The sequence below is a fragment of the Monodon monoceros genome, unplaced genomic scaffold, assembly GCF_005190385.1.
Source record: "Monodon monoceros isolate NGI ecotype Baffin Bay Population unplaced genomic scaffold, NGI_Narwhal_1 Super_Scaffold_13, whole genome shotgun sequence".
Lineage (NCBI taxonomy): Eukaryota > Metazoa > Chordata > Mammalia > Artiodactyla > Monodontidae > Monodon > Monodon monoceros.
In genome coordinates this window covers 45877472-45905303 of record NW_021703769.1, presented here as the reverse complement: position 1 = coordinate 45905303, position 27832 = coordinate 45877472, and the positions used below count along the sequence as shown (strand labels likewise).

At 48.1% G+C, this 27832-nt stretch overlaps 1 protein-coding gene across 3 annotated transcripts in view; it reads left to right on the top strand.

The window, feature by feature from the left end:
- The window catches only part of RIN2 (Ras and Rab interactor 2), a 221964-nt gene that overhangs the window by 146242 nt on the left and 47890 nt on the right, over window positions 1–27832 (top strand). For 2 of the 3 annotated variants that reach the window (XM_029219461.1, XM_029219462.1), the window contains one exon: window positions 12946–13046. In XM_029219461.1, coding sequence (XP_029075294.1) covers window positions 12946–13046 — 101 coding nt within the window. The other variant, XM_029219463.1, reaches the window with a different exon arrangement.

The following is a 27832-nucleotide window of genomic DNA, read 5'->3' as shown; positions in this document are numbered from 1 at the left end:
TCTCTGTTGTTGACCTAGAGTACTCTATATATGTTTCTTTTTTTTGCTCATTTCCCCCCAGCTTTATTGAGACATAATTGACCTCCAGCACTGTTCAGCGTAATGATCTGACTTGCATACATCATGAAATGATGATCACACGAAGTTGAATGAACATCCATCATCTCATATAGATACAAAAGAAAAGAAAAAGAAAAAAGATTTTTTTTCCTTGTGATGAGAACTCTTAGGATTTACTCTCTTACATTACATCCCAGTACTTATTTATCTTATAACTGAAAGTTTATACCTTTCGACCACCTTCATCCAATTTCCCCTCCCCGACCCTCCACTCCCACCTCTGGTAACCACAAATCTGATCTCTTTTTCTATCAGTTTGTTTGTTTTTGAAGTATAATTGGGCTACAAGACTAAGTTAATTTCTGGTGCACAACGTAGTGATTCAGTATTTCTGTACGTTACAAAATGATCACCACTGTAAACATGTCTTTAAAATCTTTTTAAAATATGCAAAATCAAGACTTCAGACACAGATGCTGAAGCCAGGGCTGTAGAAACATTAGTGCCAACTCTTAGAAAGAGCTTTGTGCTTCTGTCGGTTAGCTTATTATTTCACCTTAAAACACAAAGCCACGGGCAGTGATATAGCGATATCTGTGACATCTGAGGTCATTGAAGAATCTAACGCAACACTGGCCTCAGACAACTGACAAAGTAAACCAGGACCTCAGCCAAATGACTGTTTCAAGGTACACCACACTGGCTGCTTCCATGTTTCGTATGTAGAACTACAGACACTCTGTGTATCTTTATTTTTTAATCAATTTATTTATTTAATTAATTTATTTTTGGCTGCGTGAGTCTTTGTTGCTGCGCGCAGGCTTTTTCTAGTTGTGGTGAGCGAGGGCTACTCTTCGTTGCGGTGCGTGGGCTTCTCATTGCGGTGGCTTCTCTTGTGGCGGAGCACGGGTTCTAGAGCGCAGGCTTCAGTAGTTGTGGCTCACTGGCTTAGTTGCTCCACGACATGTGGGATCTTCCTGGACCAGGGCTCGAACCCGTGTCCCCTGCATTGGCAGGCGGATTCTTTACCACTGCGCCACCAGGGAAGCCCCACTCTGTGTATCTTAAAAAAAATTTTTTTTCCAATGTAACTAAATTTAAAGTTACATCAGTGTTTGCTGTGGAGGATCATTTCAAATATGGTTAAACTAACAGACAGCTTTGGGCTGGGCCTCTGGAAGTGGCACCGACTTATTCCCCATATTTGGGCCTCCCCATGTTTGGTGGCAAGTGTCTGGCAGGGTAGAGCCAGTGCGGGTCTGTCTTACAAGTCGACAGAAGCAGTTTACAATTGAGTCATTAGAGAGGCCGTGTTTTAAAGCCAACGGCTTCCGCTCAGTGAGAGCTTAATCATGGCTCAGAAGAGGGCTCTGCGCTCTGCATGTAGAACCACATCGGTGTGTTTGCTGGTGAATAATTGAAAACTCTTAAGCGGCACCTTTGCAGTGGCTGCCACAACGTCAGCTACTTCCCCATGGTGTCCAGCTGAGGCTCTAATGGTCGGGCTGCAGTGCCACCCACTCTGTGTCCTGATTTACCCCTGGTCTAGAAGGAAATGAACAGGGAAGTTACCAAGAGGAAGGCGGAAGAGGGAAGAGCACCCATTCATTCAACAACTCCTGGGCCCCAGACTTTCCTGAGTTCAGAGGTCTCCACAGAGCAGAAGGACACCATTCCTGCTCTACAGAATTTACATCCAGGTGGGAGCCATTCGAGAGAGCCTCTGGCTCCAGGAGGGTCCCAGATGCAGGACCATCAACCTCAAGTGGTGAAAGAGGGCAGCCAAGTGGGAAGGTTGGGGGCATCTTGGGTCAGTGTCTCCAGAAACAAACCCAGAGCTAAAGATTTTCATGAAAGTGGCTTATCAAGAAGTGCTCCCAAGAGAAACTCATAGCGGAGTGGGGCAGAGAAGGTCAGCAAGGGTCCAAGTTCAAGCACAGTTCCCTGAGGGTAACTTTGGCTCCATCTTAAAGGAACAGAGGTGAGGGATCTGGAGTATTTACACCCCAGCGCCCATCAGTCAGTGGTCCAGAACTGACTCTGAGGGCCCTTCTGGGTCTCTGTGCACCAGACAAAGCAGGTTCCGTCCTCCAACAAGGGACTTGGGGCTGGCCGTGGAGGGCCAGTTCCCGTCCCCTGAAGGCGTTGGGGAAGCACCTAAAGTGTCTGGCAGAAGCACCAGTCTCGGGGGAGGCCACTGTGCAGCCTGATGTTTGCAGGGCTCTTCAGATGTGGGGAAGGCCCAAGAGGCTAAACGCTACTGAAGCCTTGTCCCTCGATGAGGTCCTGCAAGGAGTACCAATGCACATAAGGGGCACCAGTACTGATTGGGTCTCCCCGAATTTCAAATATTTCTACCCATTCAAAGTACATCCATGCTGGACTTCCCTGGTGGCTCAGTGGTTAAGAATCTGCCTGCTAATGCAGGGGACATGGCTTCAAGACCTGGTCCGGGGAAGATCCCACATGCTGCAGAGCAACTAAGCCCGTGCGCCATAACTACTGAGCCCACGAGCCACAACTACTGAAGCCCCCACACCTAGAGCCCGTGCTCTGCAACAAGAGAAGCCACCACGATGAGAAGCCTGCGCACCACAATGAAGAGTAGCCCCCGCTCGCTGCAACTAGAGAAAGCCCACGCGCAGCAACGAAGACCCAACGCAGCCAAAGATAAATAAATTTATTTTAAAAAAACAAAAACCAAGTACATCCATGCTTATCAGGCCCCTAACAAGCCCCGTGGAATTCAGGTGCCCGGGAGGACATAGCACGTGGAGGGCTCCCTCGTGGGCATTGCCGCAGGACCTGCGTCCCCAGCAGGTACAATCAGCCAGCACATACCGCATCCTTAACCCCAGCCCATACTTCTGGCACGCCTTAAACCAGACTCTCACTTTTCTGTCCTCCGACGGTGGTGGTATACATCGCTAAGCCCTCTCCCCACGGACAAACACTAAAGGTGCCCGTCTGCTGCGGACTTGGCCTGCAGCACGTCCTGGGACTCTTAAACAGCCCTGAGAAGCAGGCCTCAGAGTGTCCTCAGTTCATGGATGAGAAAATTTAAGGGGTCAAATTATTTCCTCAAGGATGCCTTGCTTGAATTAGCAGAGCCAAAGGAATTTGAAGCCGGGCCTTTAGCCAAAATTCTGCTTTTAAATATTCAGTTATTCACTTGTGTTTGTTTCTTCTAAATACTGCTCTTTACTGCTTTGTGCTAAAAACAGAAAGTCACTCGTGTCAAACCATTCACTTAACTCAGAGGATGGGGAGGGGTGGATTGCTTGTCAGCTTTTCCTCTACGTGAGTGTGTTGGAGATAGGCTGTATTTTTTTTAATTCCAAAGGAGAAAGTGGAATAAAAAGGTAGTGTGTGTTGTTTTTTGGTAAATGGGAAGGTTCTGATTGTGGTTAAGGGGCCGTTTTGGATCAGCAGGGCTAGTAGGGACTGTGGCATAAATACTGTGGCAGCCTTTGGCTTTCCATTTGGAATGAAAAATCGAGGGCAGAGCTCATGCCTTGTGGGCCACCCCCAGCCTTTGGGCAAATTGAGGAAAAGCAGCCTTCTGGGCACATTCTTTGGTCAGCAGAAGGCACCTTGGGGCAGCTGTAGGCATCCCAGGGCCAGGGTTTAGGGGCGGGGGACTGGGGGGCATGGGTTACCAGCCCTGGCCTTACTATAGACATCTCCTCACCTCCTCGTCCTGACTTCACAGCACACTCAGAATTAAGTCCAGATGGATGAAAGGCCTACAAATAAACAAATACATCATATGTACATAGGAAAACTATGTGCGTCTTAGCATAAAACAGAGGAGACTTTATTACTTCAAGATAAGGTATGTCTTCCTAGCAAAGTTTAGTCAGCAAGAACCGTAAGGAACTTTTGACTCTATCAACATTGAAAGTTTAACGAAACGTAAAAGACGGAGACGCAGGATGAGAGAAAATCTTTTAAATATTTGAGACAATGGATTCATATCCACAACTTACACAACTTAAGAAAAATCAAGAAACCCCAAAACGGCAACAAGTAAATGAACAGGCAGTCCTTCCGAGGAAGAAATACAAATAGACAACAAAAATAGGTAGGGGAGAAAAAGTTGCCACCCCAAAATATCTCTTTGGCATGCAGATTATTTAGAGTTGAAGACAGTCACCCAAAAGACTCAGGAAGGGGACTTCCCTGGTGGTCCAGTGGGTAAGAATCTGCACTTCCAATGCAGGGGGCCCGGGTTTGATCCCTGGTTGGGGAACTAGATACTGCATGCATGCCGCAACTAAGGAGTCTCCATGCCACAACTAAGACCCGGCACAGCCAAAATAAATGAATAAAATAAATATTAAAAAAAAAAAAAAAAACTCAGGAAGAACCTTTGACCTTCCCCCTAAACTGCCTAAAAGAATGCAGATAGAGGACCTGTTCCAGGAAGGGAGCCGTCACCATAAATACCTCTAATATGAACGAGGTGGTGGACAGGAAGTCTGTTCATACTCCTCTCTGGGTCCCATTGTCTCTGCAGGGCCCAGCAAACCTTTGTTTCCCAAACATCTGCTGTTCCATCTCATGTGAACTGCCTTCCTCCGCTTTGAAACCCCAAACCACTATCCCAACATCCTCTTTTGTCTTGAGCTGAAGGTGGTATACAAAGGTTTTGGCATTTGGGTGAGTTACTCAGTTCTCCTGGGTCTCTCCCATGTGTACATGTTATTAAACTTCTGTTTGATTTTCTGCTGTGAATCTGTCTCATTTTAATTTATTTAATTTAGTTTAGTTCTTAACTCTTAGACCAGCCAGAAGAACCTAGAAGGGTAGAGGAAAGTTTATTCCTCCCTGACACATATAATCTGGGCAAAGCACATTAAGACAATAAAAAGCCACTTGTACTCATCAGATTAGCCAAAGCTTAGAAGTCTGATACCAGCAAACACTAAGTGAGGTGGATGCTTTCAAAGAAGGTGGAGGCACTGTAGCTGGACACGGACCCGGGGAGAGCCACGTGGTACCATCTCAACCTATTACGTGCCTAGAACCTGGCATTTTCTCTGAGGTTTCACACAATACACAGGGCTGTTCATTATGGTAAGGATTGTGACAGCAATGTATTGGAAACGACCTAAGCATCTATCAAGATAGAATGGATACGACTTCCCTGGTGGCGCAATGGTTAAGAATCTGCCCGCCAGTGCAGGGGACACGGGTTCAATCCCTGGTCTGGGAAGATCCCACATGCCACGGAGCAACTAAGCCCATATGCCACAACTACTGAGCCTACACTCTAGAGCCCGTGAGCCACAACTACTGAGCCCACACGCCACAACTACTGAGGCTTCACTCTAGAGCCCATGCTCCACAAGAGAAGCCACCGCGACGAGAAGGCTGTGCGGAGCAACGAAGACCCACGCAGCCAAAAAAAAAAAAAAGAATGGATACATGGTATATTCCTCCTGCATGGTTTATCCCTCTGGTGGAAAACCACTCCCACTTAAAATGAATGAACATGTATCAACATGGATAAATCCCACAAGATTTCCTTGGGTGAAATGAGTGTAAACAAGGTATAGGACAATACATCAGTACGATTCCATCTGGTAGAAAAAGCACACAGTGATAACATTCAAGAGTGATACATACAAAACTGATCGTTGTGGTTCCCTCTGAGTAGGTGGGATTATAGGTGTTAGTCAAGGGAGATTAGTTTTGTTTGTTTTTGGCTGCGCCATGCGACATGCAGGATCTTAGTTCCCCGGCCAGGGATCGAACCAATGCCCCCTGCATTGGGAGCGTGGAGTCTTAACCACTGGACTGCCAGGGAAGTCCTGAGGGAGATTAGTTTTAACTATGTGGACTGAAAAAACTGCACAACCTAAAAGTTGAGAATTATATTTTATTCGGTGGACATCCTGAGGTGATAACTCTGAGGGACTGTTCCAGAGAGGTCAGGGAGGAGCCAGATATATAGGAGTTTTTGCAAAAAAGAACAAGTAGTCTGAACATCAAAAGATTACTGTTCATTAAAGAAAAAACAGACATCTCAGATTAATGAATTTAGCACTTTCCTCTGGGAAAGATGCAAGAGTCTGGGCTCATTGACATCATTCCTCGGTATGCACCGTAGCTATCTAGGGACGCTATCCTGTTTTGAGTCCCCTCAGGGTGCACAGTCAGGGAACTGCAGTGGCTGCTGGCCTGATGGCCCTGACATCCTTTGTTTACTGATATGACAGGCAACACTCTTCATCTACAACTACAATAATCTGTGTTTTTCATGGGAATGTATTATGTTTGTAATTTTAATTAAATTTCAAAAATGTAAATGCAAACACTCTTGGGAGACGTGACACACACAGAGTAAAAGCAAAACAAAGAAAAGGGCAAGGTTCCGAGATGCTCCAACATTATTCCCCAGACACTCCTCTGCAGGTGAAGGGAAGCAGCTTTCATTACTTCTTTGTTTCCATGGTGACAGTTCTTGGGGGCAGAGGTCATTTGAAAGTTTGTAGGAAGTCCATTATTTTCCAGACTGCTTCAGAAAAACTCCAGCATGGGGTGTGCCCGCAAGACCAGGAGCCTTCTCCAGCTCAGCAGAAGCAGACAGGAAAGGCAGTTGTCAGGGTCAGTGGTTGTTCATGACCTGGAGCTGGGTCTAATCCCACAAAGCTGATAGGATTGTAAAGGCCAATCACACCCCAAGGCCAAGTTGATGCACTTGGGGAATAGAAATTCCGTGGCTAAGGGCCAAGCACTTGATTTTTCCCACACCCTAGGTTTCAAGTCTTCATCTTTCAGTGGCACATCCTTTTCAGAACCACGGATAACATTCCTGAGTTGGTCCTGGAATTCCAAGAGCGCTGTATCAGAACTTGCTCTATAAGTACTTTCTCGTTTTATTTTTACTTGACCTTCAAGAGAATTTTTCTCCTTTTATCTAACCCTGAAAGAAAGAAAACAAGGTTTGGAATCCCTCCCTTTTCCCTCCCTCCAGCCTGCCCTGCAAGCAGGGGTGGCAGACAGCAGCTTCTCTCCCAGTCGGTGGTGGAAATTGACATCTAGTGGGCAGATCTCGAGATGAGAGACTTCTGGGCAGACAGGCAGAAGGAGGGTTGGAGTCTGCGAACACTGGTCTTTTGTAGATCCTGTCGGCTGCTGGGGATGAAATGGCCTCTTTGCAGGCTGGGAGGTGTGTGAGTCCGTTTTAAGTGTCAGCTTTATCAGCTCTCTGCTTCCTAGCAGGTCACCATTGATATAAAGAGAGAATTTAACTAGGAAGAGAATGCGAGAGCATTTAGGGGCATGCCGCAGAATGTTTTAATGTCACCATCCTATTTAATCATCCAACTCTCTCCCCCAAAGCATCCAGGGTCCAGGGATGAGTGGGCCCAGATGGGTCCAGGACTCAGCTGACAGGAGGCCGAGGTGGGATTTGAAGGCAGGTCTTTCCGAGGCCCAGCTGGGGCGCTCACCACCCCTCCTTGCTGCCAGACCACCCGGGAGTGTCTGGAAGCTGGCTGCCTCCACACTGTGCGCGCCTGCTGCTGGAAGTGTGGCCCCGAAGGTGAGGGTCCCGCCGACTGGGACGTTACCCAGAGTGATTACAGAGTGGTCCACATCAGCGTAGACTCCTGTACCAGGCTAGAGCCCGGCAGGTCCCGCCTTGTCCAGGCCGAGTCCTGGGTGTGATGTCGGGAAAGAACCTGGGACTTCCCGAATTCTTCTCCTGCCCTTGGCCTGGCTGCCGGAGAGTGTGAAAATCGCCTAGGTGAGCACTTCCTGTGCTTTGTGTTGGGGCCCTGGGGTGCTGGCTTTCTGAGCAGAATGAGGGAGGGACCCAGAGACCCAACCCCTGGCTTGGTCCCCCTGTGGCGGCTGCAGAAGGGCTCGTCCTGCTCGTACGTCCAACACACCAGCCCCGTCTCCCCAGGGGGCGTGGCGGACACAGGCAGTGCCCTGGCTCTATCAGGGCGGGTTCTGCCGTGCCCTGACTGTGTCACTGCCTGTGGAGCTTTCTGGAGAGATGGATCACACCTGCTGTGTCTTAGTGCAAGAACTACTGTCTCACCAGCTCAGTGCCCTGAAACCTGATGGCCCATCTCTGGAGATGATTCACTGAGGAACAGCCCTTTGACTCTGTTGCCTCCTTCCCAGGTGTCCATGGCATGTCCTGGGCAGCCAATCAGGGTTGTGGACAGAAGCGCTGGCTTCCCAGCTTGGCACATGCTTAGGCAGCCCCTTCCCCCTTGAAGGAATTCTCGACAGGGGCCAGGATGTGTTGGGGTTTCGGGTTGTGTAAGTGGGTTTGGAGAAATTTTGGTGAGGCAGCACTGACTTGGATAAAGCGCATATATTGAAACCACTGTTGGCTTTAGCATGGGAAAGGGCTAAAACTTAGGTTCAAACTGGTCCCTTTTGGTGGGTGGTAAGTTATCTCTGTTTGCCCTCAAGGCCTCAGATCTGGAAGAACATGAGAGCACAGGGTTGAGGTCAAACATCTGCAGGAATTAAAACCAATCACACACACGCACACACACACACGCCCGCGTATCCGGGGACAACGTGGGGAACAGCTCAAAGCCCGTCAGTGACATCTGGGCTGACCTCAGGGCATGGCAGAGACTTCAGGATGACTCTTACTTTTGGAGGGGCCTGGCTGGCATATAAACAGGTCACTCAGAGGCAGGCCTGGCTCTGGACCCCTAGCCTCTGGTCCATTTGTCGGGTAAATCTGTGCTGTCAGGTGGATGAGTTTGGGGTCGAAAGGGATGGAGGGGCTGAAAAAGCCCTCATCCGGCCTGAAGAGTCCCATAGCCATCCAGCCAGGGGCAACCTCTGTCATCACCCACCTTTGTGTCTTGGGATCACTACGCCTCCCTCTGCTTTACAGATAAGCAGTATTACCTGTGATTTGCCATCCAAGTGCGGCTGAGTGGCAACCACAGTTTGTAGTGTGTGTTTGGGACAAAACAGCCTGGCCGGAGCGGGTCAGCTGCTTTTCCTGGGGAAAGCCATTTGGGATTTTGACATTCAGATCACCGTTGTGGCCGTGAAGGGGACTGAGGGCGGAGAGGCTGAATGTGCTGCAGTGGGAATCTTTCCTCCGAGGTTTGCCGGAGGCCAAGGCTTGCCCGAGCCCGAGGCTGGGCCTCCCCAGGGCAGGCCTGTGTGTCCTGTGTGTCCCTCATGGGCTGTGTGTGGCACTCCTGTCCAGGACCCCAGCCACGGCCTAGAATGGGAGGGGGGACCTACCAAGCTCACCCCACTCCTCCCACCGTTTTAGTTCTTCCTTTTTCCATTTTCATACGCATCCGCCCTTTTTCTTATTTTCCTAATAATTTTGATGATGAAGTCGTTTAAACATACAGAAGATCACACATGATACTAAAACACACATCACTAGCTCCGTCAAATCTCATCATTTTGTCATGTTGCTTTAAGAAATGAAAAGTTGCCAGAGGTTGAGCCCCTCTACCTGTGCTCACCTCCGTCCACTTCTCTTCTTGAGGTTTAGGGTGATAACCCTGTACTGCATCTCGCGGTTGTCTTTATTTATGTGTATATCTACAAACCCTCAATAGTACAACTTTGCCTGGTTTTAAACCTCATGTACTGAATGTAATCCTTTTCAACCTGTTTTGTTTTCGCTTTTATGAAAACTTTCTTGAGCTTTTATGTCTATATATGTGTTGATCCATATAATCTGGTTCATTAATTTTAACTGCCATGTAGTATTCTATCCCTCCATTTATCCATTCTCCAATTGATGGACATTTAGGTGCTTATAATTTGGTTTTCTTACACATGGCGGTACAGCCAATATTCTTCTCAAGGTCTCCCTGCACCCATGTGCACGAGTTTCTCTCGTATGTAGTACGTATGCAGGTCTGTGTTATCTCCAGCTCTACAAGAAACTGCACATCACTCTCCAAAGTGCTCTCCAAACGCTCCTCCAGCAACACGTGAGGGTTTGTTTTCCCACGTCCTCGAGTATTTGGCATTGTCAGACTTTTTAATCTGTGCCACTGGACTGTGTGTAAAAGATCTCCTGGTCTTCTCTCCCAAGGCCCCAGTGCTTCCAGAAGCTCCACCTACAGCCTGCACCCCAGTCACACACGAAGGGGATGGACTTGGCTGGTCTCCTGTCCCCTGACTTCTAAGTATTGGGAGTGCACAGAGCTGTTTGCTGGGGCCCCTTCTCTAACTTCCCCGCCCCCTTAGGTAATCTCTCCTTGTCACAGGACTTTGAAACACTAACACCTATTCCAGTGACTTCCAAACGTACAGGTTGTTCCACCCTTCATATCAAAAGCCACTTAATACATTTAATTGATGGCCAATAAGCACCTCAGTTAAAACTTAACCTGAGGCTTCCCTGGTGGTGCAGTGGGTGAGTCTGCCTGTCGATGCAGGGGACACGGGTTTGTGCCCCGGTCCGGGAGGATCCCACATGCCGCGGAGCGGCTGGGCCCGTGAGCCATGGCCACTGAGCCTGCGCGTCCGGAGCCTGCGCGTCTGGAGCCTGTGCTCCGCAACGGGAGAGGCCACAACAGTAAGAGGCCCGCGTACCGCAAAAAAAAAAAACCCAAAAAAACCTTAACCTGCACAGTGTCCAGCTTGATTTCCTCCTCAAATCTAATCCTTCCCCATTTTTTCCCATCTCAGTCAAGGGCACTGTCATCTCTCTAATTGCTCAAGCCAACAACTTAGGAGTTGTCCTTGATTCTTCTCTTTCCCCACCACCACGTTCAGCCCGTCAACTTACATTAATTTCCGTGTCCAGTTGTTCCTGGATTTCCCCCCTTCTTTCTAATTCCTCTGCTACCACTTTGACCAAAGCCACCATCACCTCTTGGCTGGACCATTGCAGTTGCCTCCTAACTAGTTTTGCTGCTTCTCCTTACAAACCGTCTCTAACCCACAGTCAAGGGGATCTTTTTAGAACATAAAACAGGTAAAATGCCATTCCCCCACTAAAGCCCTCCAATGGTTTTCAGTTGAAAACTCAAATCCAAGGGTACCGTGATCTAGAAGGCGGACAAGGTCTGGTCGCAGGCAGACTGCACCCTTCCACATGCCTCCCTAACCTCTGGGACTCTGTGTGGATGGCTCTTCCCTTGATCTTTTCATGGCTCCCTTGTCATTCAGGGCTCCATCACTTCCTGGAAAACCTGTCCTGACCACCCCGCCATAGCTAGGGTGGCCCTTTAGCTGCTCCCTGCAGCATCACTTGACTCTCTTTTCATTCTGGAACGTCTCAGTGCTCAGTGCTCTGGTCTGTGTCCCACCAGAATATCATCTCCGTGAGGATTGTCAACCCTACTCTGCACTTGCAGTGCATGGCAGGAAGTGGGTAGCCATAAAGTTATGAATGAATGAATGAATGAATAGATGGACGTCAACATTTTGGAACAGTCTCTAGGCTCAAAATGAAATTGCTGCCAGAGTCTGGGTGGGATGAAAGCTGCTTGAGGCAAGACGACACCTGTCTTTAGCCAAAACAGTGATTCTCAAGCGTTTTATAAATCCCAGGGCCCCTTCACACTGTTAAAAATTATGAAGGGCCCTACAAACTGCTTGTGTTCATGTGTATTATATCTATAGATACCTGCTGTACCGTAAGTCCCCTACATATGAACCTTCATGTTGCGAACTTTCAAAGATGCAAACGTGCGTTCACACGCCCAGTCACATAAGTTAGTTCACGTGTCTGGTGTACATTGTCATGTGCGTGCATCCTCTAGAAGTGGTTGTGCTTTTGTGTTCTTTACTGTACAGTACTGTATAGAGTACGGTAGTACAGTATCTTTATTTCAAGCCCAGGATGTCCGGAAGCAAGCGTAAAAGCAGCGGTATATAGCCAATTGTGTTAGTTGGGTACCTAGGCTAACTCTGTTGGACTTAGCGAACAAATTGGACTTACCAACACGCTCTCGGAATGGAACTCATTCGTATGTAGCGGACTTGCTGTATTACGAAATAAATGAAGAAAAAAGTTTAAATATTTATTTTAAAACAGTAATTGATTACATGTTGACATAAGCAACATTTATGTGAAGTAATTAACTACATTTTTAAAAAATGGATGAGCAGTGACACTTTGAGAGCCTCTGTTCCACACACGCAGAGCCGGGTTAGCACCAGTGAAGATGCTTTTGAATGAGCAGTTGGGGGTGCTCAAGAATTCACACCAAACTTCAGGGTCAGATGTAGCCTCTTCCAGGCATGTGGGCAGGGAAGCGAGCCCACACAAGTCTTTTCCAAGAAGAGGACACATTTACCCATCTCTTCCCCCTGTGGCTCCCTGACTGCCCACTCACCTGCTCCCAGCCCCACACAACCCTCTCTCTTCCCTTTCCCCTAACAATCTTCTCATCAAAAAAAAAAAAAAAAAAAAAGAAAGAAAGAAAGCAAAGAATAAGACGAGAAATAAATTTAAAGTCATTGGAAATTGATTTGCCAAGTGTATATATCTTTGAAATAGGCTTCTTTCTGTAACCAGAATAAGGATGGTATACATTTTAACCCAGGGCACCCTTTAGGAGTTTTCACTTTGACAATATGAATTTTGAGGCCTGCCTGCTTTTGCCAAGATTTACTTATTCCTCTTTGTAGTCATGTTGAGAAGCCAAACTGGGTGTCAATATTTTTTTCTTAGGGCGATACCGAAATCTAAGTTCTTCCTCTTTCTAAGAAGCTGCTCCCTCCCTCTCTATTTTTTGCCCCCCCCCCCCCCCCCCCCCGCAGCTGGGTAAAGGAAATTCACAAAGCCAGGATTTAAAAAAAAAACAAAAAAAGGTGGTCATCTCTGTGCTCCTATTGCAGCGGCTGAAGCTGCCCAGCTCTGCACACGCCTCTTCCACTTCCTGACGTCACACTATTTTTGTCTTTGAATAGCTCATTGACACAATCGCCTCGGAGATTGGAGAACTGAAACAGGAGATGGTGCAGACAGATGTCAGCCTGGAAAATGGCCTGGGACCCACAGAAGCCCACAGGTGACCGAGGCGATTAGGCGTCGGGCGCGTGATGGGGGCGACGTGAGCCTGTTAGCCACGAGGACTGCCGTTCCGGTCACCCCTCAGGTTTGGGAGCTGGGGGTGTGGTAGCCGCTCCAGAAGAAGCTCTCTGTAGGAGGTGGGAGTGGCCTAGGAACCAGTTGTCCGGGTTCCCGTTAATCCCTGTGAAGGCACTTGAATTTTACACCTTCTCCATTCCTCCTGGCATCAGAACCTGGAAAGCTAAAGTTCTGTCTGTCACATCCACCTACTCACAACGATGGAAACAGTAACGCAGTGGGATCCTCCGTGTGCAAAATAGAATTCAGTGTAGCCCGTGTCAGTCTCCAGAAGGTTTAAAGGGAGCACTAAAGAGGATGGACTCATTTTGCATTCTCAGGTCAGAAAAAACCCCAGCCCCTTCCGTGGCCCTTAGCCTGAAATGCGATCCAGCCCAGTGTATTGGAAATCGGACGTGGTTGTGAGTGATTAAGGAAGGCGCTGGTTAGATGTGGTACAATGTGTTCACATTGCACGTGGTCTAGGTAGGTAGTTAGGGACTGGCTTTTTCTGCAGAATGGGGGTGCAGAGGTCGGGGTGGGGGGCAGGCGGAGGAGATCCCCCAAACCTCTTCCAGCTCTTGGAGGCTCTAGTTCATTTCTAGCAAGGACAACAGAGTATAAGCAGTACAGAAACGGCATGGACACTTGCTGCCCCGGAGGCCAGATTCATTGTCAGCTTCCACCTTTTCTCGGGAAATGGAGTCAAGGTTGCCTGGTGGGTGCAGGGCAAGGGTGAGACCTGCAGAGTTGGTTTTGCTTGCAAGTCATGAGACGGGCAGGAGGGGTCCTGCAGAGGCAGACGAACCATGTTCTGGTTAGCCAGGCAAGTTTCAAACCAGCCAGACTTGTTCCTGCCCTGGAGGAGGGGAGAGCTGGCACTCCCCGCGAGGCACCCTGCAGCTGGGAGATGGTACTTCCACACCCTGCGTCTCTGGAGAATTTCCCCCTTAGCCGTGGAAAATTCTCGTGCCTTCCATTTCCTCTCCTTCCTACAAAAACGACGGAGGTAGACCAGGTGGTCCTCACCGTGGTATTGTGTGATTCCCCTTGATCTCGGTGTGAACAGCTTTGGTGGTTTCATTTTTTCCCCCATAAACTAGACAAATGCACAATGATCTTTGATTAGAGATTTTCTGCTCCATGTTCAGAGTAGTTCCAAACTCTGTGGAACTTTTAGCCAGAGGCTCTCTCTTTACCCTTAACATCTCCTTTAAGCTTTTCAAATTTAAGAATGACTGTAAGCATTCCACCATACCTTTTTTTTTTCCCAGGTTAATGTCAGTTATTCTTGAATGCTTTGTTGGTTAACACTGAATTTATGAATTTTAAAAGGCGTTTTCCTTGTTTTTTTTTAAATGGGAATCAGAAAAGTCAAGATTGTCTTTATTTAACGATGTATATGGTGTTTACCACGTGCCAGCCACTGTTCTAAGTGCATTACAGCTGCCAACTCATTGAATCTCCTAATGACCCTATAAAGGAAAGCTCCATCATGACCCTCGTTCTGCTGGTGTGGGACCCATGTGACATGGAAAAAAAAGCCAGCCTGAGGAGGCTGTGGCTTCTGTGCTGGGGTCTCTCATTGATTGTTCGGAAGTGTGGAACAGTGACTTTGTTTTAACCCCTCCACTTTGCCCAGCAGAGAAGTCAGGAGAGCCAGATGACGGGGGCAGGGTATGATGAGGAACACTCTGAGCTGCTTCCAAAGTGAAGGCAGAGCGGAGCTGTGGTCACAGGGAAACAGCAGGTCAGCCTGGCACCGAGCAGCCCAAAGGGCAGACGAGAGGGAAGGAGAAGGAGTAGGGGTAGCAGAGTCGTCTCAAGTGAGACCCCGGGAGAGAGAAGCAGCAATTCCCCGCCCATCCCCCATACCTGGGCTGGGCACGTTCTGATGGCCGCAGGGATGCATCACAGTCGTCTTCGTGGCATTGTCCTCGGTGGGGGTGCCTGTGAGCTGTGATCTAACCTTACCTGCCCCAGACACAGTCATCAGGAAGTGTCTGGGCTTCCTTAGCTTGTGGAATCCGAGGTTAAGTGCCAAGCTGACGCCCTAGGTTAGGTTGCTGTTCCCCAACCTGCGGTGGCTTTTGGTTGTTCACCTGTGGTTAATATTGAGATGAGCTGGAGATCTTTAAACCTTTCCTGGTGTCATGAACCCCTTCTCAGGGTATTTTAAATGCATGGTATAAAATATGTAGGCTGACAGGGGAAACAGTTGTATTGGGATACAAGGATCAGATTTTTAACATGTGTGATTTCACAGCGTAGGTACTTCTTTACTGACATGTTAAAAAGCCAAGTGAGGCTGTGGGTCTAGGAACTGCTGTCATCTGGAAGCAGAGATGAGCACACAGGGTACTTCTGCACCGACGGTGAAAGCACCTAGGGCTGCTGCTGGTGACAGAGTCTCAGGGGCTGAGAGAACTACTGGGATTTGTTGCCTGCATTCGAAATGGGAGGAAAGTAGTTTCAGAACCAGGTTAGTGAAAGCAAAGATGTCCCTGTCTTCCATCCAGTGGTCAGCTTCCACCTCCTGTCCCCTGCAGGGACACTTGTAGGCTTTGGGGACACCATGCTCCCTGGTTTCCTCTCACCTCACCTGCCACCGTTTCTAGTGTCCCGGCTGGTTCCTCCTGGTCTCCCTGCCCTCCTGACCCTGGAGTACCCAGAGGCCTCTGCACTGTCCCCTTGTCTCTCTGAGTAAGTGCCTTAGTGTCCACATCAGTAAGATGGGGCAATAGTGGAGCTTTGCCTCCGAGCTGTTAGGACGACTGAGTCAATAGCTGTAAAGGACTTACCGTTAGCACAGTGTCGGCACGTGGTAAGTACAATATGTCGTCTACAGAGAGATCTCCAGAGTAACTTTGTGTGCGATCTCATCCAGGCTTGTGGCTTTGATCCTATCTATATGTTGGTGATTCCCAACTTGTATCTATCCCTACGTTGGTCCTCTCTTGGAATCCAGATGTTTGCATCCAGCCGCCCACTCAGCCTGACCTTCAGCATCTCAAACTTACAAAGACCGAGACTAAGCCCTCGGTTTCCCTTCACAAACCTGCTTCTTCCCTGGTCTTCCCCATCCCAGTAACCTGCCTCCAGGCGTTTGGGCCTTGCATCAACCCTGATGCCTCTTCTCTCATAACCACCTTGCCCTCCCCCTCCAGATCCTTGCAGTTCTACCCGTAAGATAGACCCAGGGTCGGACCACCCCTCACCACCACTGCAGTAGACCCCTGCCTGGTGCCCCTGCTTCATCATCTCCGACCCACCTTCTCTGGGCTGTTATCTAAGCAGCAGAGAGGATGCTCTGACTTCAGTTCCTCTGAATCCAAGTCACGGCACTCCCGCTCAAAGCCCTTTAGTAGTTTTCCATTTAAAACCAAAATCCTTCAGCCCTATGGGATCTGATCCCTCCCCGTCCTCACTGGCTCTTCTTACAGTGTCTTCCCCTCTATCTGTCTGCTCCAGCACCCCGGCTCCTGGCCAAGCAGGCTCCTCCCATCCGGCCTTTGTACCTCCTGTTCCCTCTGCCTGGAATGCCTCTCCTCCAGGAAGCAATCACCCATGGACCTTCCCTTCTTCTGTCGCCTTAGCTGGCTTTATCTTTTTTTTTAAAAAATAAATTTATTTATTTTTGGCTGTGTTGGGTCTTCATGGCTGTGCATGGGCTTTCTCTAGTTGCGGTGAGCGGGGGCTACTCTTCGTTCATGGCTGTGCATGGGCTTTCTCTAGTTGCGGTGAGCGGGGGCTACTCTTCGTTGCAGAGCACGGGCTTCTCGTTGCAGTGGCTTCTCTTGTTGCAGAGCACGGGCTCTAGGCACGTGGGCTTCAGTAGTTGAGGCACGCGGGCTCAGTAGTTGTGACTCACGGGCTCTAGAGCACAGGTTCAGTAGTTGTGGTGCACGGGCTTAGTTGCTCCACGGCATGTGGGATCTTTCCAGACCGGGGCTCAAACCCGTGTCCCCTGCATTGGCAGGTGGATTCTCAGCCACTGCGCCACCAGGGAAGCCCCTGGCTTTATCTTAATTTGTAGAACTTGTACAGACCCGACATAGATTCACTTGCCTAATCACGTGTCTTCTGACTCCCAGCACTAGAAAGTAAGCTCTGTGAGAGCAGGGATTTGGTCTCTGTTCAGTGCTGTGTTTTCAGCGCCCAGGATGGCGTCTGGCATATGGCATACACTCAGTCAATGTTTGGTGAATGGACAAATGACAGATGCCAGCCCCTTGGAGATTCTAAAAGTATTCAAGCACCAGAAGCCTCTTGCAGAAACAAGACGTCACGCTCGTAAAGCAATTAGGGGATCCCAGCTAGTGCGTAAAAAATAAAAAGGGGCTTCCCTGGTGGCGCAGTGGTTGAGAGTCCGCCTGCCGATGCAGGGGACGCGGGTTCGTGCCCCGGTCTGGGAGGATCCCACATGCCGCGGAGCGGCTGGGCCCGTGAGCCATGGCCGCTGAGCCTGCGCGTCCGGAGCCTGTGCTCCGCAACGGGAGAGGCCACAACAGTGAGAGGCCCGCGTACCGCAAAAAAAAAAAAAGTTGAAGATGTGTGATAGCCCTTAAGCTTCCTCCCTAGCAAAGCGGAGGGAGGGCCCAGAACCCCTTGCCCCTATGTTCCAGCCACGCTTCCTCCATCAGCTCTGAGTTACGGGCTGTTGTAATGTTTACCAGCAAGGGAGCCGCTGATTAGCTCCGCCCCCGGCCCTCTGCTGCTGGTTTACTGAAGGGAAGCTGGGAAGCCCGGAGGAGGCTGACGGGTTTCTTGTCGATGCTCTCTCCAAATGCTGTGGCTTATTCCCTCCTTCTCCCCACCCCTTTCCCCCAAAGACGGGAGTCTGGGAAAATAAAGGCTTTTTACTTTCCCCTCCTTCCCCCGCGATTTCCCAATCCCTTTGCAGTTGGGGGAAGGGTGTCTCTGGGCAGGCACGTCATCAGTGCTCCACCCGCATCCCCACCTGGACTCATCACCTCTGGACTGAGGCCCATCTCCAAAGATCCCTTTGTCCTCAGGTAGAAAGAGGGATCCAGCAAAACAACTTCACTAAAAGAGGCTCCGGCTGGGTGTGCAGGCCCCCTGGGGATCCCCGCTGGACCAGGTCATGATGGCTGTCACTGCCCCTCTGTACAGCCCAAGTGGATGGCTGGGGGTGCCCAGGCTCCTGAAACTCCACCCCCATCAATCCACCCCCCAGTTCAGATACACAGAATTCAAAGCTCCCTTGGCCAGCCCTGCCCAATGCCATGGGGTAGCAGTCGTTCCCCACCACTGGCCACTTCTGGAAGGGTCTGTGTCCCTGGGGAAGTTGCAAGCTTCTTAGCAGCTGTGCAACAGCATTGATAGCAAAACCACAAGACACTCAGACTGCCCGCCCCTGGTACAGCCCTTCACTTCTTCACTTGGCTAGAGGTTGGAAAACGAGATTGGAAGAGGAGAGTGGTGGCTTACAGTCTGGGGAAGAGGCACAACCAGGACCTGTTAGCTGCCCTGTGGCTTCTGAATGAAACCGTCTCGCATTTAGTGCTGCATTTCAGAAAGTCCCACCAGAGTAAAACAAGATGAAGAAAAAGCACACACATCAGTTCGCAGTTTGATGAGTTGTCACAAAGTAAACACAGCACAGCACCTAGATCAAGACACAGAACATTCTCAGTGCCCCCCAGGGGCTCCCTTCTGAACACTGCACGGCAAGGTAACCACCTTCTATTGCCATCGATTAGTTTTGCCTCTTGTTGAACTTTATGTGACTGGAATCATACAGCACGTATTCCGTTCTGTGACTACAACACAAGTTGTGTATCCATTCTACTGTTGATGGATATTTGCATTGTTTCCAGCGTGGGACCATTTTGAATAATGCTGCAGTGAAATTTCTTGTGCGTGTCTTTTGGGGAACACATGTGACATGCTTCAATTAGGGGTATGGGAGTGAATTGTTTGGTTGTAGGATGCTTATATATTCCACATTAGTAAACGGTGCCCAGGAGTTTTCCAAAATCATTTTGTCAATTTGCACTTCCACCAACAGTGTGTGGGAGTTCTGAATGCTCTGTTCTCATCTATACTTGCTATCGGCTACTTTTTCAATCTAGCCATTTGGATGGATGTGTGGGTGTAGAGCTTCTGAAACCATGACGGATGAACGCAGGTGTGATTACCTGTATGTTGTGACTCAGTGCTTATCTCAATGCTCTGGGAGTCAGGAATTAGGGACTCTCCAGTTTTTCTGTTTTGTTTTGTTTTTTATTTTATTTCTGGCTGCGTTGGGTCTTCGTTGCTGCGCACGGACTTTCTCTAGTTGCGGCTAGCAGGGGCTACTGTTTGTTGTGGTGCGTGGTCTTCTCATTGAGTTGGCCTCTGTTGTTGAGGAGCACGGGCTCTAGGCATGCGGGCTCAGTAGTTATGACACATGGGCTCAGTAGTTGTGGCGCACAGGTTTAGTTGCTCCGCGGCATGTGGGATCTTCCCGAACCAGGGCTCGAACCCATGTCCCCTGCCCTGGCAGGCAGATTCTTAACCACTGCACCACCAGGGGAGCCCTGACTCTCCAGTTTTAACAGAGCATCCTTTTACCGTTTTCATATGTCTAGATTCAAGGCTAAAGCCCTGGGGAGTTCTGAGCTGACAGCCAATTCATTGGGTGATATTTATGAAACCTGTGAAGTTATGGAAAGGATTATTTGGGGGAGGGGATGAAAAGAGACAATAATCCAGAAATAATGAGAAAAAATATGTACCTTTTATTATTTCTATTTCTGCTTATGCATCTTAGATCATAAACTTGCAGCAGAAAAGAACTGCCAACAAAATTCTCTCCATCTCTTAGCTTCTTCTCCTTTACTTTGCTCAGTACTTATATGCAGAAATATTTAGCATCGCGTGAATTCATTTGACCAAGGCCATTGGCTGCATCATAACTAAGAACTGAATGTGCCCAAATCTGATACAGCTACTATGGGCGTTTAAATTCTTCTTTTAAACTCAGAATACATCTGCCTCCAGTACAGTTTCCCATATTTAATAAATACATGTCCTCAACGTCGGTAACTTCAAACACAGAATTTAATGTGACTTCATATTATTCCTTTCCATTTTTTTTCTCTTGAAACGTCACATACAGAGTGACTATTCTTCTCTGATTTATGGCTACTTCTGCTCTTCTGAAGATCTTGGAGAATGTATTCATGAGGTCATTTGGAAGCAAGTTCAAGTCATTGGAGGCAAAACTCGCTTTGCATTTTGTCTCCTTGCATAGTGTCTGTGTTGTGTGCAGCGTTAGCCAGAAGAACAAATATTTTCCTCTTTTGCCATATCTGGAAACCTGCCTGTACCTCAGGCCATTCGTTCAGATGCTGTGGCATCTGAGGGCAGGCCACGCCTAGAACCAGCCACACCTGTCAAAAAGGTTGGTTTGCTTCCTGCAGCAGACACAGGAAGCTTTCAATGATCATTTGCTACAGAATATTAGGTGTATCTTTCAGTATCTTAGGTCCCTTCTAAAAAGTGTTTGCTGTTATCAAAGTTTATGGCTTTGTCTTACACATGATCTATTGCTAAGAATTGTTAATGCACATTTCCACTAATTCTAATTTGTCAGTGCTTGCCTGTTCACATTCTCTCTCAAAGAATATCTGATGGCAAACAGGATAGAGAAGCTCTTTGCTTGGGTTGAAAACAGTTGAAACTCCATTTGTCTGGAACACCCCAAGGGACACCATAGACACAGCCCCTCTTGCCTTCAATGGAAGCAGGACAGGTGGGGTGCTTTGGAGGGACATAGCTCTGTTCATAATTAGCAGTAACCGTTTTGCAGTAAGACATTTACCTATCACGCTCATCGAGGATATTCTTTTTTTAAAAAAATATTTTATTTATTTATCTGGCTGTGTTGGGTCTTAGTTGTGGCACGCAGATTTTTCGATGACGCATGTGGGATCTTTTGTTGCGGTGCATGGGCTTCTCTCTAGTTGTGGCACGTGGGCTCTGTAGTTGAGGCGGTGAGCTCAGTAGTTGTGGTGCGCGGGCTTAATTGCCCTGCGGCATGTGGGATCTTAGTTCCGTGACCACGGATCGAACCTGCATACCCTGCATTGGAAGGAGGATTCTTTACCACTGGGCCACCAGGGAAGTCCCGAGGATATTCTGCTGTGACTAGCTTGATCAATTTGCCCCCCAGTTCCTTAAGGTGTTTCCTGATTTCAAGGCACCACGAGTGTCTGGAACAGTGTGTCAAGGAATTCTATGAGGATTGACCAACTCCTTGCTCACACTGTTACCAATGTAGCAACAATTAAGTTCAATTTACAGAAAATATTTCTTGAGTGGGTGCTATTTGCTAAAATACCTATAACTCTTCAGGGGAGCCTGAAGAGTTACCCAACCTAAGGGAGAAAGGATTGTAAACAAGTATCGAATAATGGAATGAGGACGTAATAGGGGACTATGCCAGATGTCCTGGGGACCTCGGAGACAATGCAGGTAATTCCAGGTAGGAGGTGGTTTTAGGAAAGATGAGACTCAGCCTTAAAGAATGAGGTGAGCAAGTGTAAGTACAAGTTCCCCAAACAGCTGTTTTGCCCGTCTTGATTGGAGATATTGGGGAAGGTTTTTAAAAAGAACATGTAAGATTTCTTTTTTTAAAAAAATTTTTTTTGGAGTATAGTTGATTTTAAATGTTATGTTAGTTTCTGCTATACAGCAAAGTGAATCAATTATACATATATCCACTCTTTTTAAAATTCTTTTCCCATATAGGTCATTACATAGTGTTGAGAAGAGTTCCCTGTGCTATACAGTAGGTCCTTATTAGTTATCTATTTTACATATAGTAGTGTGTATAACGATTTCTTTTTTGATTAGCAAAGTAGAACATGTACATTGTGGGGAAAGCACAGTGCAAAAAATAAAAATAAGTATTACCATGAACCACCGCCTGAGATAGAGCCACTTCTGATTGCTTGTTGGCTATTTTATTTCTTTGCCTGGGTGCGTATCCTGCCAGTGTTTTCTGTGCATCCAAGTGGCAGATCATGCATGATTTTCGCTGACTTACGAGGGCGTTTTGGATCATCCTGGAAATGCACAGTGTGCCCTAGAAGTTGATTCCATCTTTGTCGGGGGACTGGCATCCCTGCCCACACTGCACTTGGGCACACAATTTTGACAGTGGCATCCTTTGGAGTTGGATCCATCTCGGCCTTTACAGACCCTGGCTGGCTGCTACATTGGCAGTTGACTCTGCCGTAAAACATCTGCTCGGTTAGATGCAGTGGTGATTTAGTTCAGCTCGGAGACAACAGCGGTGTGACCCAAAGGAGAGCTGCCTTTCCGTGAAACCCCGCACTGGCCGCAGCCTGGGCTCCAGGGTCAGCGGGCGAGACCCAGCCGGCCTGGCCCCGGCTCCTGCTTTCAGCTCCAAGCGTTCCCAGGACAACAGGTTCTTTGTTCCTTTCTTAGTTTTACAGGAACGAGTGAAGGCCCCTGCCAGCTCTGGCCCATATCTGCCCTTTTCATCTCTCACTGGAGAGATGACGGCAGGAAGTTCATAAGCAAAAAAAGTCACCAAATCCTTCTCCTCTCGTGAAAATGGCAGGGCCTCCTCCCCGAAGGGGAAATGTTCCCTTTTCTGTGCTGTTCTCTCCAACTGGTCCTCAGTAGATGAAGCCTTTTCACAAAAATCCTCCTACCACGTGCTTTTAGAAATCTCTTTGAGGAAGTTGAGGCCTCCTCCCCCAGAAAGCAGCAGCCCTTGAGGAATAAAGCCCGTGACCCAAAATCTGTTCATCTTTTTCCTTGCAGAGTTTAAGGGTACAAAAAGGCCTTGAGGAATGAAAATATCCATTTTCGTGGTATAGGGAAACTGCACAAGTCAGGACTGGGCCCAGTTCTATCAATTTCTAGCGTTTTGACCTCAAAGAAGGCAATAAACTAAATAAATAAAACCTGTGCTCTGCAACGGGAGAGGTCACAACAGTGAGAGGCCCGAGTACCGCAAAAAAAAAAAAAAAAAAAAAAAAAAATTTGGAACTGGTCCTTTTGCCAGAAATTTTTATTAGATGGATCTGTTTGGGATGAGCTGTTGTTTTCTCTGTCTCTCTACAGAGGAGTCTTTTTCTACTAACATTTTTCTAGAACCTATTGATGTCCTGATTCATCTCCCACCAAGCCTGGCATCTTAGCCACTTCTTGGTATTTGGGGTGTGTTTGGATTCCTTTTGATACATCGGCAAGGATCTACTGCTCCAAGAGCAAGGCCAGGGTGGACGCAGGGCTCCGACTTCTGTCTGGTCCTTAATTCTGAAGACAACTCTGCACTGGCCTCTTGTAGCTGGAAGGCTGAGCCCTCTGGAGGGCCGTGTCCAGGTGCATCTTCCTTGCCATTGCAGCTGGTTGAGGTGACATCATGTGAAGAGGTTCTGTTAGGCTGGGGGGCAGCTGAAGGCTCAACACGGGCAGAATGAGGAAGGGAGGCTCCCCGAGAAGGAGGATATGCCTGGAAATTCCGACACAGAAACATCAGGAGAAGTAGCTTTCCATCCTTACTTTTTTCCATCTGGAGGTTGAGGATGGCAAGCACCAGAGTCCAGGTTGGGACTCGACCCTGATGATGGACGGAGAACACCCCAGCTAGAGGCACCTGCCAGGAGCCATCCTCAAGAAGGCTCACATTTTTTTTTTTTTTTTTTTTTTTTGGCCGTACCACGTGGCTTGCGGGATCTTAGTTCCCTGACCAGGGACGGAACCCGGGCCCCCTGCTGTAGAAGCGCAGAGTCCTAACCACTGGGCCGCCACAGAATTCCCTGTAGAATAGTATTTGAATAGTCTAGAGTGAAAAGACATTGCCTTGTTTCTTTTTCTGAATTTCTAAAAATTAGGAGAGAATAAGAGACATCCTGGAAACTACTGAACAGAATCTACTCGTACCTCTCAAGATGCTCCAGGCTCTTCTACTCAGCTCTTTTCGGATTTTGTTTGTTTTAGTAACAGATTCCTTTTTTCAACAAGAATCCGTCTCTAGAGACAGGGCAACTGAGGCTGGAGGACAGGCAGCAATGGGCCCAAGCCTCACAGTTAGAAAGAGTCAACTGAGGCTTTGATCCAGGTCTGACTACAAATGCTCTTCCCCCAAAACCACTGAGGATCCTGAGGCTTAGCGGACCCTAGGATCGGGGTCCACGTGCCTTCCAAAACATTGCATCTTGATATTGCCTCGTTCACATGTGTGGGAAGTGGGTGGGTTTGATTCTGAGTAAATGAGAATCCATTGATAAATGAATGGTACATCCCCAGGAGGTGTGTGTGTGAGGTTCCCACTTTGGGTTTTTCCTTTCCTTCACCAAAGGTAGCTTTCCTGCCAGGAGGATCTCCCGATGCCTCCTGTGCTCAACCAGCTGGGCCACATCCGGCCACTTTGGTTGGAATTCTAAGTCTCATCCCCAGTGGTGGGGAAGGCATTCTGTATTGGGGGGCCTTGATTGGAGAGCTTAGCACCAATGCCCTTTGTCTGGCAGGCGTGGAAGAACAATTCTAGACCAAAACTCAGCAATGACTTTTACGCTCAAAGTCTACCCCTTGTTGCTCAATGGGAGGCTGGAGGGGGTGTCCATGAGGGAAACACACGAGCAGTGAGGACAGAGCCGCTAAAAGTTTGGATTTGTTGCCCTGGAAGGATTTGGACTGCTTCTTTTCTCGCCCCAGACCCTGAGATGGCCAGAGGCCAGGGGGCTTTTGCTGGCTATGGTGATTTTTGCCACTGTAGGGGAGGAAAACTTTCCTTTCTACCCTCTAGCTTCTATATTGATCTAGTAATTAAATTGACATAAGACCTTAACAGGAGAAAAACAAATTTTGTACGTAACGGGGCCCTAAAGGCGTGAAACCCAAAGACGGTCAGCAAACAAGGCTTCTGTGCCATCCTGAGCTAAGAAAGGGCTCAGGATCTCCTTCAAAGAGGAGAAGACAGTTCACAGGAAGGTGAGAGGAGCAGGTGTTGGTACACAGGTGTCTGCGATGCAGAGAAGTCTTTCTGTTATGGAAGGTCACCTTTGCCAGTAGCTCTCTTCCTGGCCAGGCCTCTATCCGAGTTCTTTCAAGCAGTTAAGGGGAAGGTGGCTCTCTCTGAGTCAGCTGGCCTGAGTCTTCAACTTGAAACAATCCACTTGCCAAAGTGGCGTATTTTGGGGTGGTGTATCTGCTTCCCCTCCCCACCCATTTCCTGGTAAACACAGAGAAAAGAACCCTTTGTCTCCTGAGACAGGAACCAGTGGCCAGATTCTATTGTCGGGGCCTGGCTGAGGACAGGCCTGAGTCAGAGGATGTGCAGTGGGGACCCAGGCAGAAGCTATGGAGACCCAGGGTCCCCCACTTCTCTTTGCCCACTGAGCTTCTCCCCTTTCTCCGTCACAAGGAATCAACCTCCTACCCCATCCCTGTCATGCCCAGAGCAGGCATTTATTCCACGCCTGCCCAGGGTTAGGCCTGAGTATGGCCAAGGGATGAAGTAAGGCTAGAAAGAGATACGTGTGATACAGAGTAAAATGGAGTGAGCGCCCCGGAGGCATATAAACAGTGGGTGAAGGAATTCAGCGCAGCTGCAGGGGCCCGGGGCGGGGTGGGGGGGCGCTGGGGACAGGATTTGAGCCTGGTTTTGACAGGCGGGTTGGAGTCAGTTATGGACACTCAAGAACAGCTTGAACGTGAGCAAGGAGGGGGCTGAGCAGGGGCAAATAGATGCTTTTCTCAGGATGACCTTCCCCCTTGAAACTAAGAGAAGGGTTTGTGAAGATGAATATGGGAAAAATATTCTCTTCTCATTTGAACTGTCTCGGCCCAAGCTTCATTGATTGTGCCATGATTTTTCACTTGTTCATGTACCATCTTTACTCTTCATTTACCTCATGTTTTTCTTTAAATTGACTCACTTGTTACATTTATTTTGAAATAAATTTAATAAGTCAGTCATAAAAAGACAAGTGCCACGTGATTCTACTTAGAGCTCAGGCTCAGTAGTTGTGGCGCACGAGCTCAGCTGCTCCGTGGCACACGGGATCCTCCCGGACCAGGGCTTGAACCCGTGTCCCCTGCATTGGCAGGCGGATTCTTAACCATTGCGCCACTAGGGAGGTCCCTATATGAGGTATTTAGAGTCGTGAAATTCATAGGGACAGAAAGTAGAGGGTGGTTTCCAGGGACTAGGGAGAAGGGAGGAATGTGAGTTACTGTTTAACAGGTATAGAGCTTCAGATTTGCAAGAGGAAAACAGTTCTGAACATGAATGGCTTTATTGGACGATTCTCAAATCAGGAGGCATCCCATCTAGCCAGGAGAAAGGAACTCCCTAGAGCTGCAGAAAAGGAAAGGTTTTTTAAGGTAGAGAGGAAATGGAAACGTGAAATTATTAGCAAAGAATTCGTTGTTTTTGGCAAGGTCACCCTCCTAAGGGAAAGGAAGGGGTCTCTCAGGCTGAATATCTTATTAGTGCTTGCAAGGAAATTTCAAGCTGGCTGGTTAAAGGTCACATTCCTGGGGAAGGTTGAAACCATACTTAGGTTAGGTAGTAAGTTTTGATGAGCTCAGCACAAGTGACTCCATTTGGGACCTGTTGTTTCTTTTTGAACAGTACTGATGGTTGTACAACAATATGAATGTATTTAATACCACTTAAAAATGGTTAGGATAGTAAGTTTTATGTCATGTGTATTTTTCCACAATAAAAAATGGGGGGAAATGTAAATATCCCCACCATAATTGGGAATTACACTAAATACATGTAACTATTATATTAAATACTGGACATTGAAATAAAAATTGTGCTTCCATGAACTACCTTAGTGTATCCAGCACTCTTTGGGAATTACTGTCAACTTTTAATAAACCACTGAAAAGTTATAGAATATCTAAATTAATCTATTCTATCCTACCAGGTAGGATTTCGTTTTGGTTTTGAGTTCTTCGCTTTGTAACAGGACTGCAGCTCTTTATGTCAGGCAAATAGGCCATGAGATGAATCTTAAGGCATAATTAAGCCCTAGGCAAAAGCAACTTGGAACCTTGGGCTCTTCTCTTGTTTGTTGTTGTTTTGTTTTAATGACGACGTTAGCATCTTATTGATAATAATGAGCCCCATCTGTTTCTCTTGATTCATCCTCTGACTGTTTATTAGGCCTTTACAGTGTAAGTAAGGAAAAACGGTTAGTTTTCTTAAAGGTCTGGAAGGTCCACTGGTGACCTTCAGGGAACCAGCCCTTGGGCTGCAGGAAGAGCTCTGTCTTCCCTGAAAGTTATCTTTGCTGGAAATCCAGGTAGGGCCTGGGAGGTAAGACCCAGATAGAGCCTGTCTCTCACCCCTTCAGATCCCACGAGGGAGCCCTTGTAAATTACTCAGCCCCACATCCAAAGCCAGGATTGGCCTGAAAAGAGCAGGCACAGCGGGCAGGGTACTGCTTCCACGAAGAGAACTGCCTTTTGTAAAGCCTGATAGAGGAGATCAAGGGTGGTGCGTGGGGCAAGGAATCGAGGAGTAGGGAAGAAGGAGACAAAGGCTGAAAGCCAAGGTGTACTTTAGGGGGTTGTGATAATCCTTCCTCCAAATAATCCTGCAGACTTAGTCATCCACATGTCTCCACATGACTCAACTTACAGGGCCCACTAGTTCTGTTAGTAGAGGCAAAGCAGAAAACCTAGTTAAAATATAAGGACGGCTTTTCCATGAAGGAGATTGCAAAG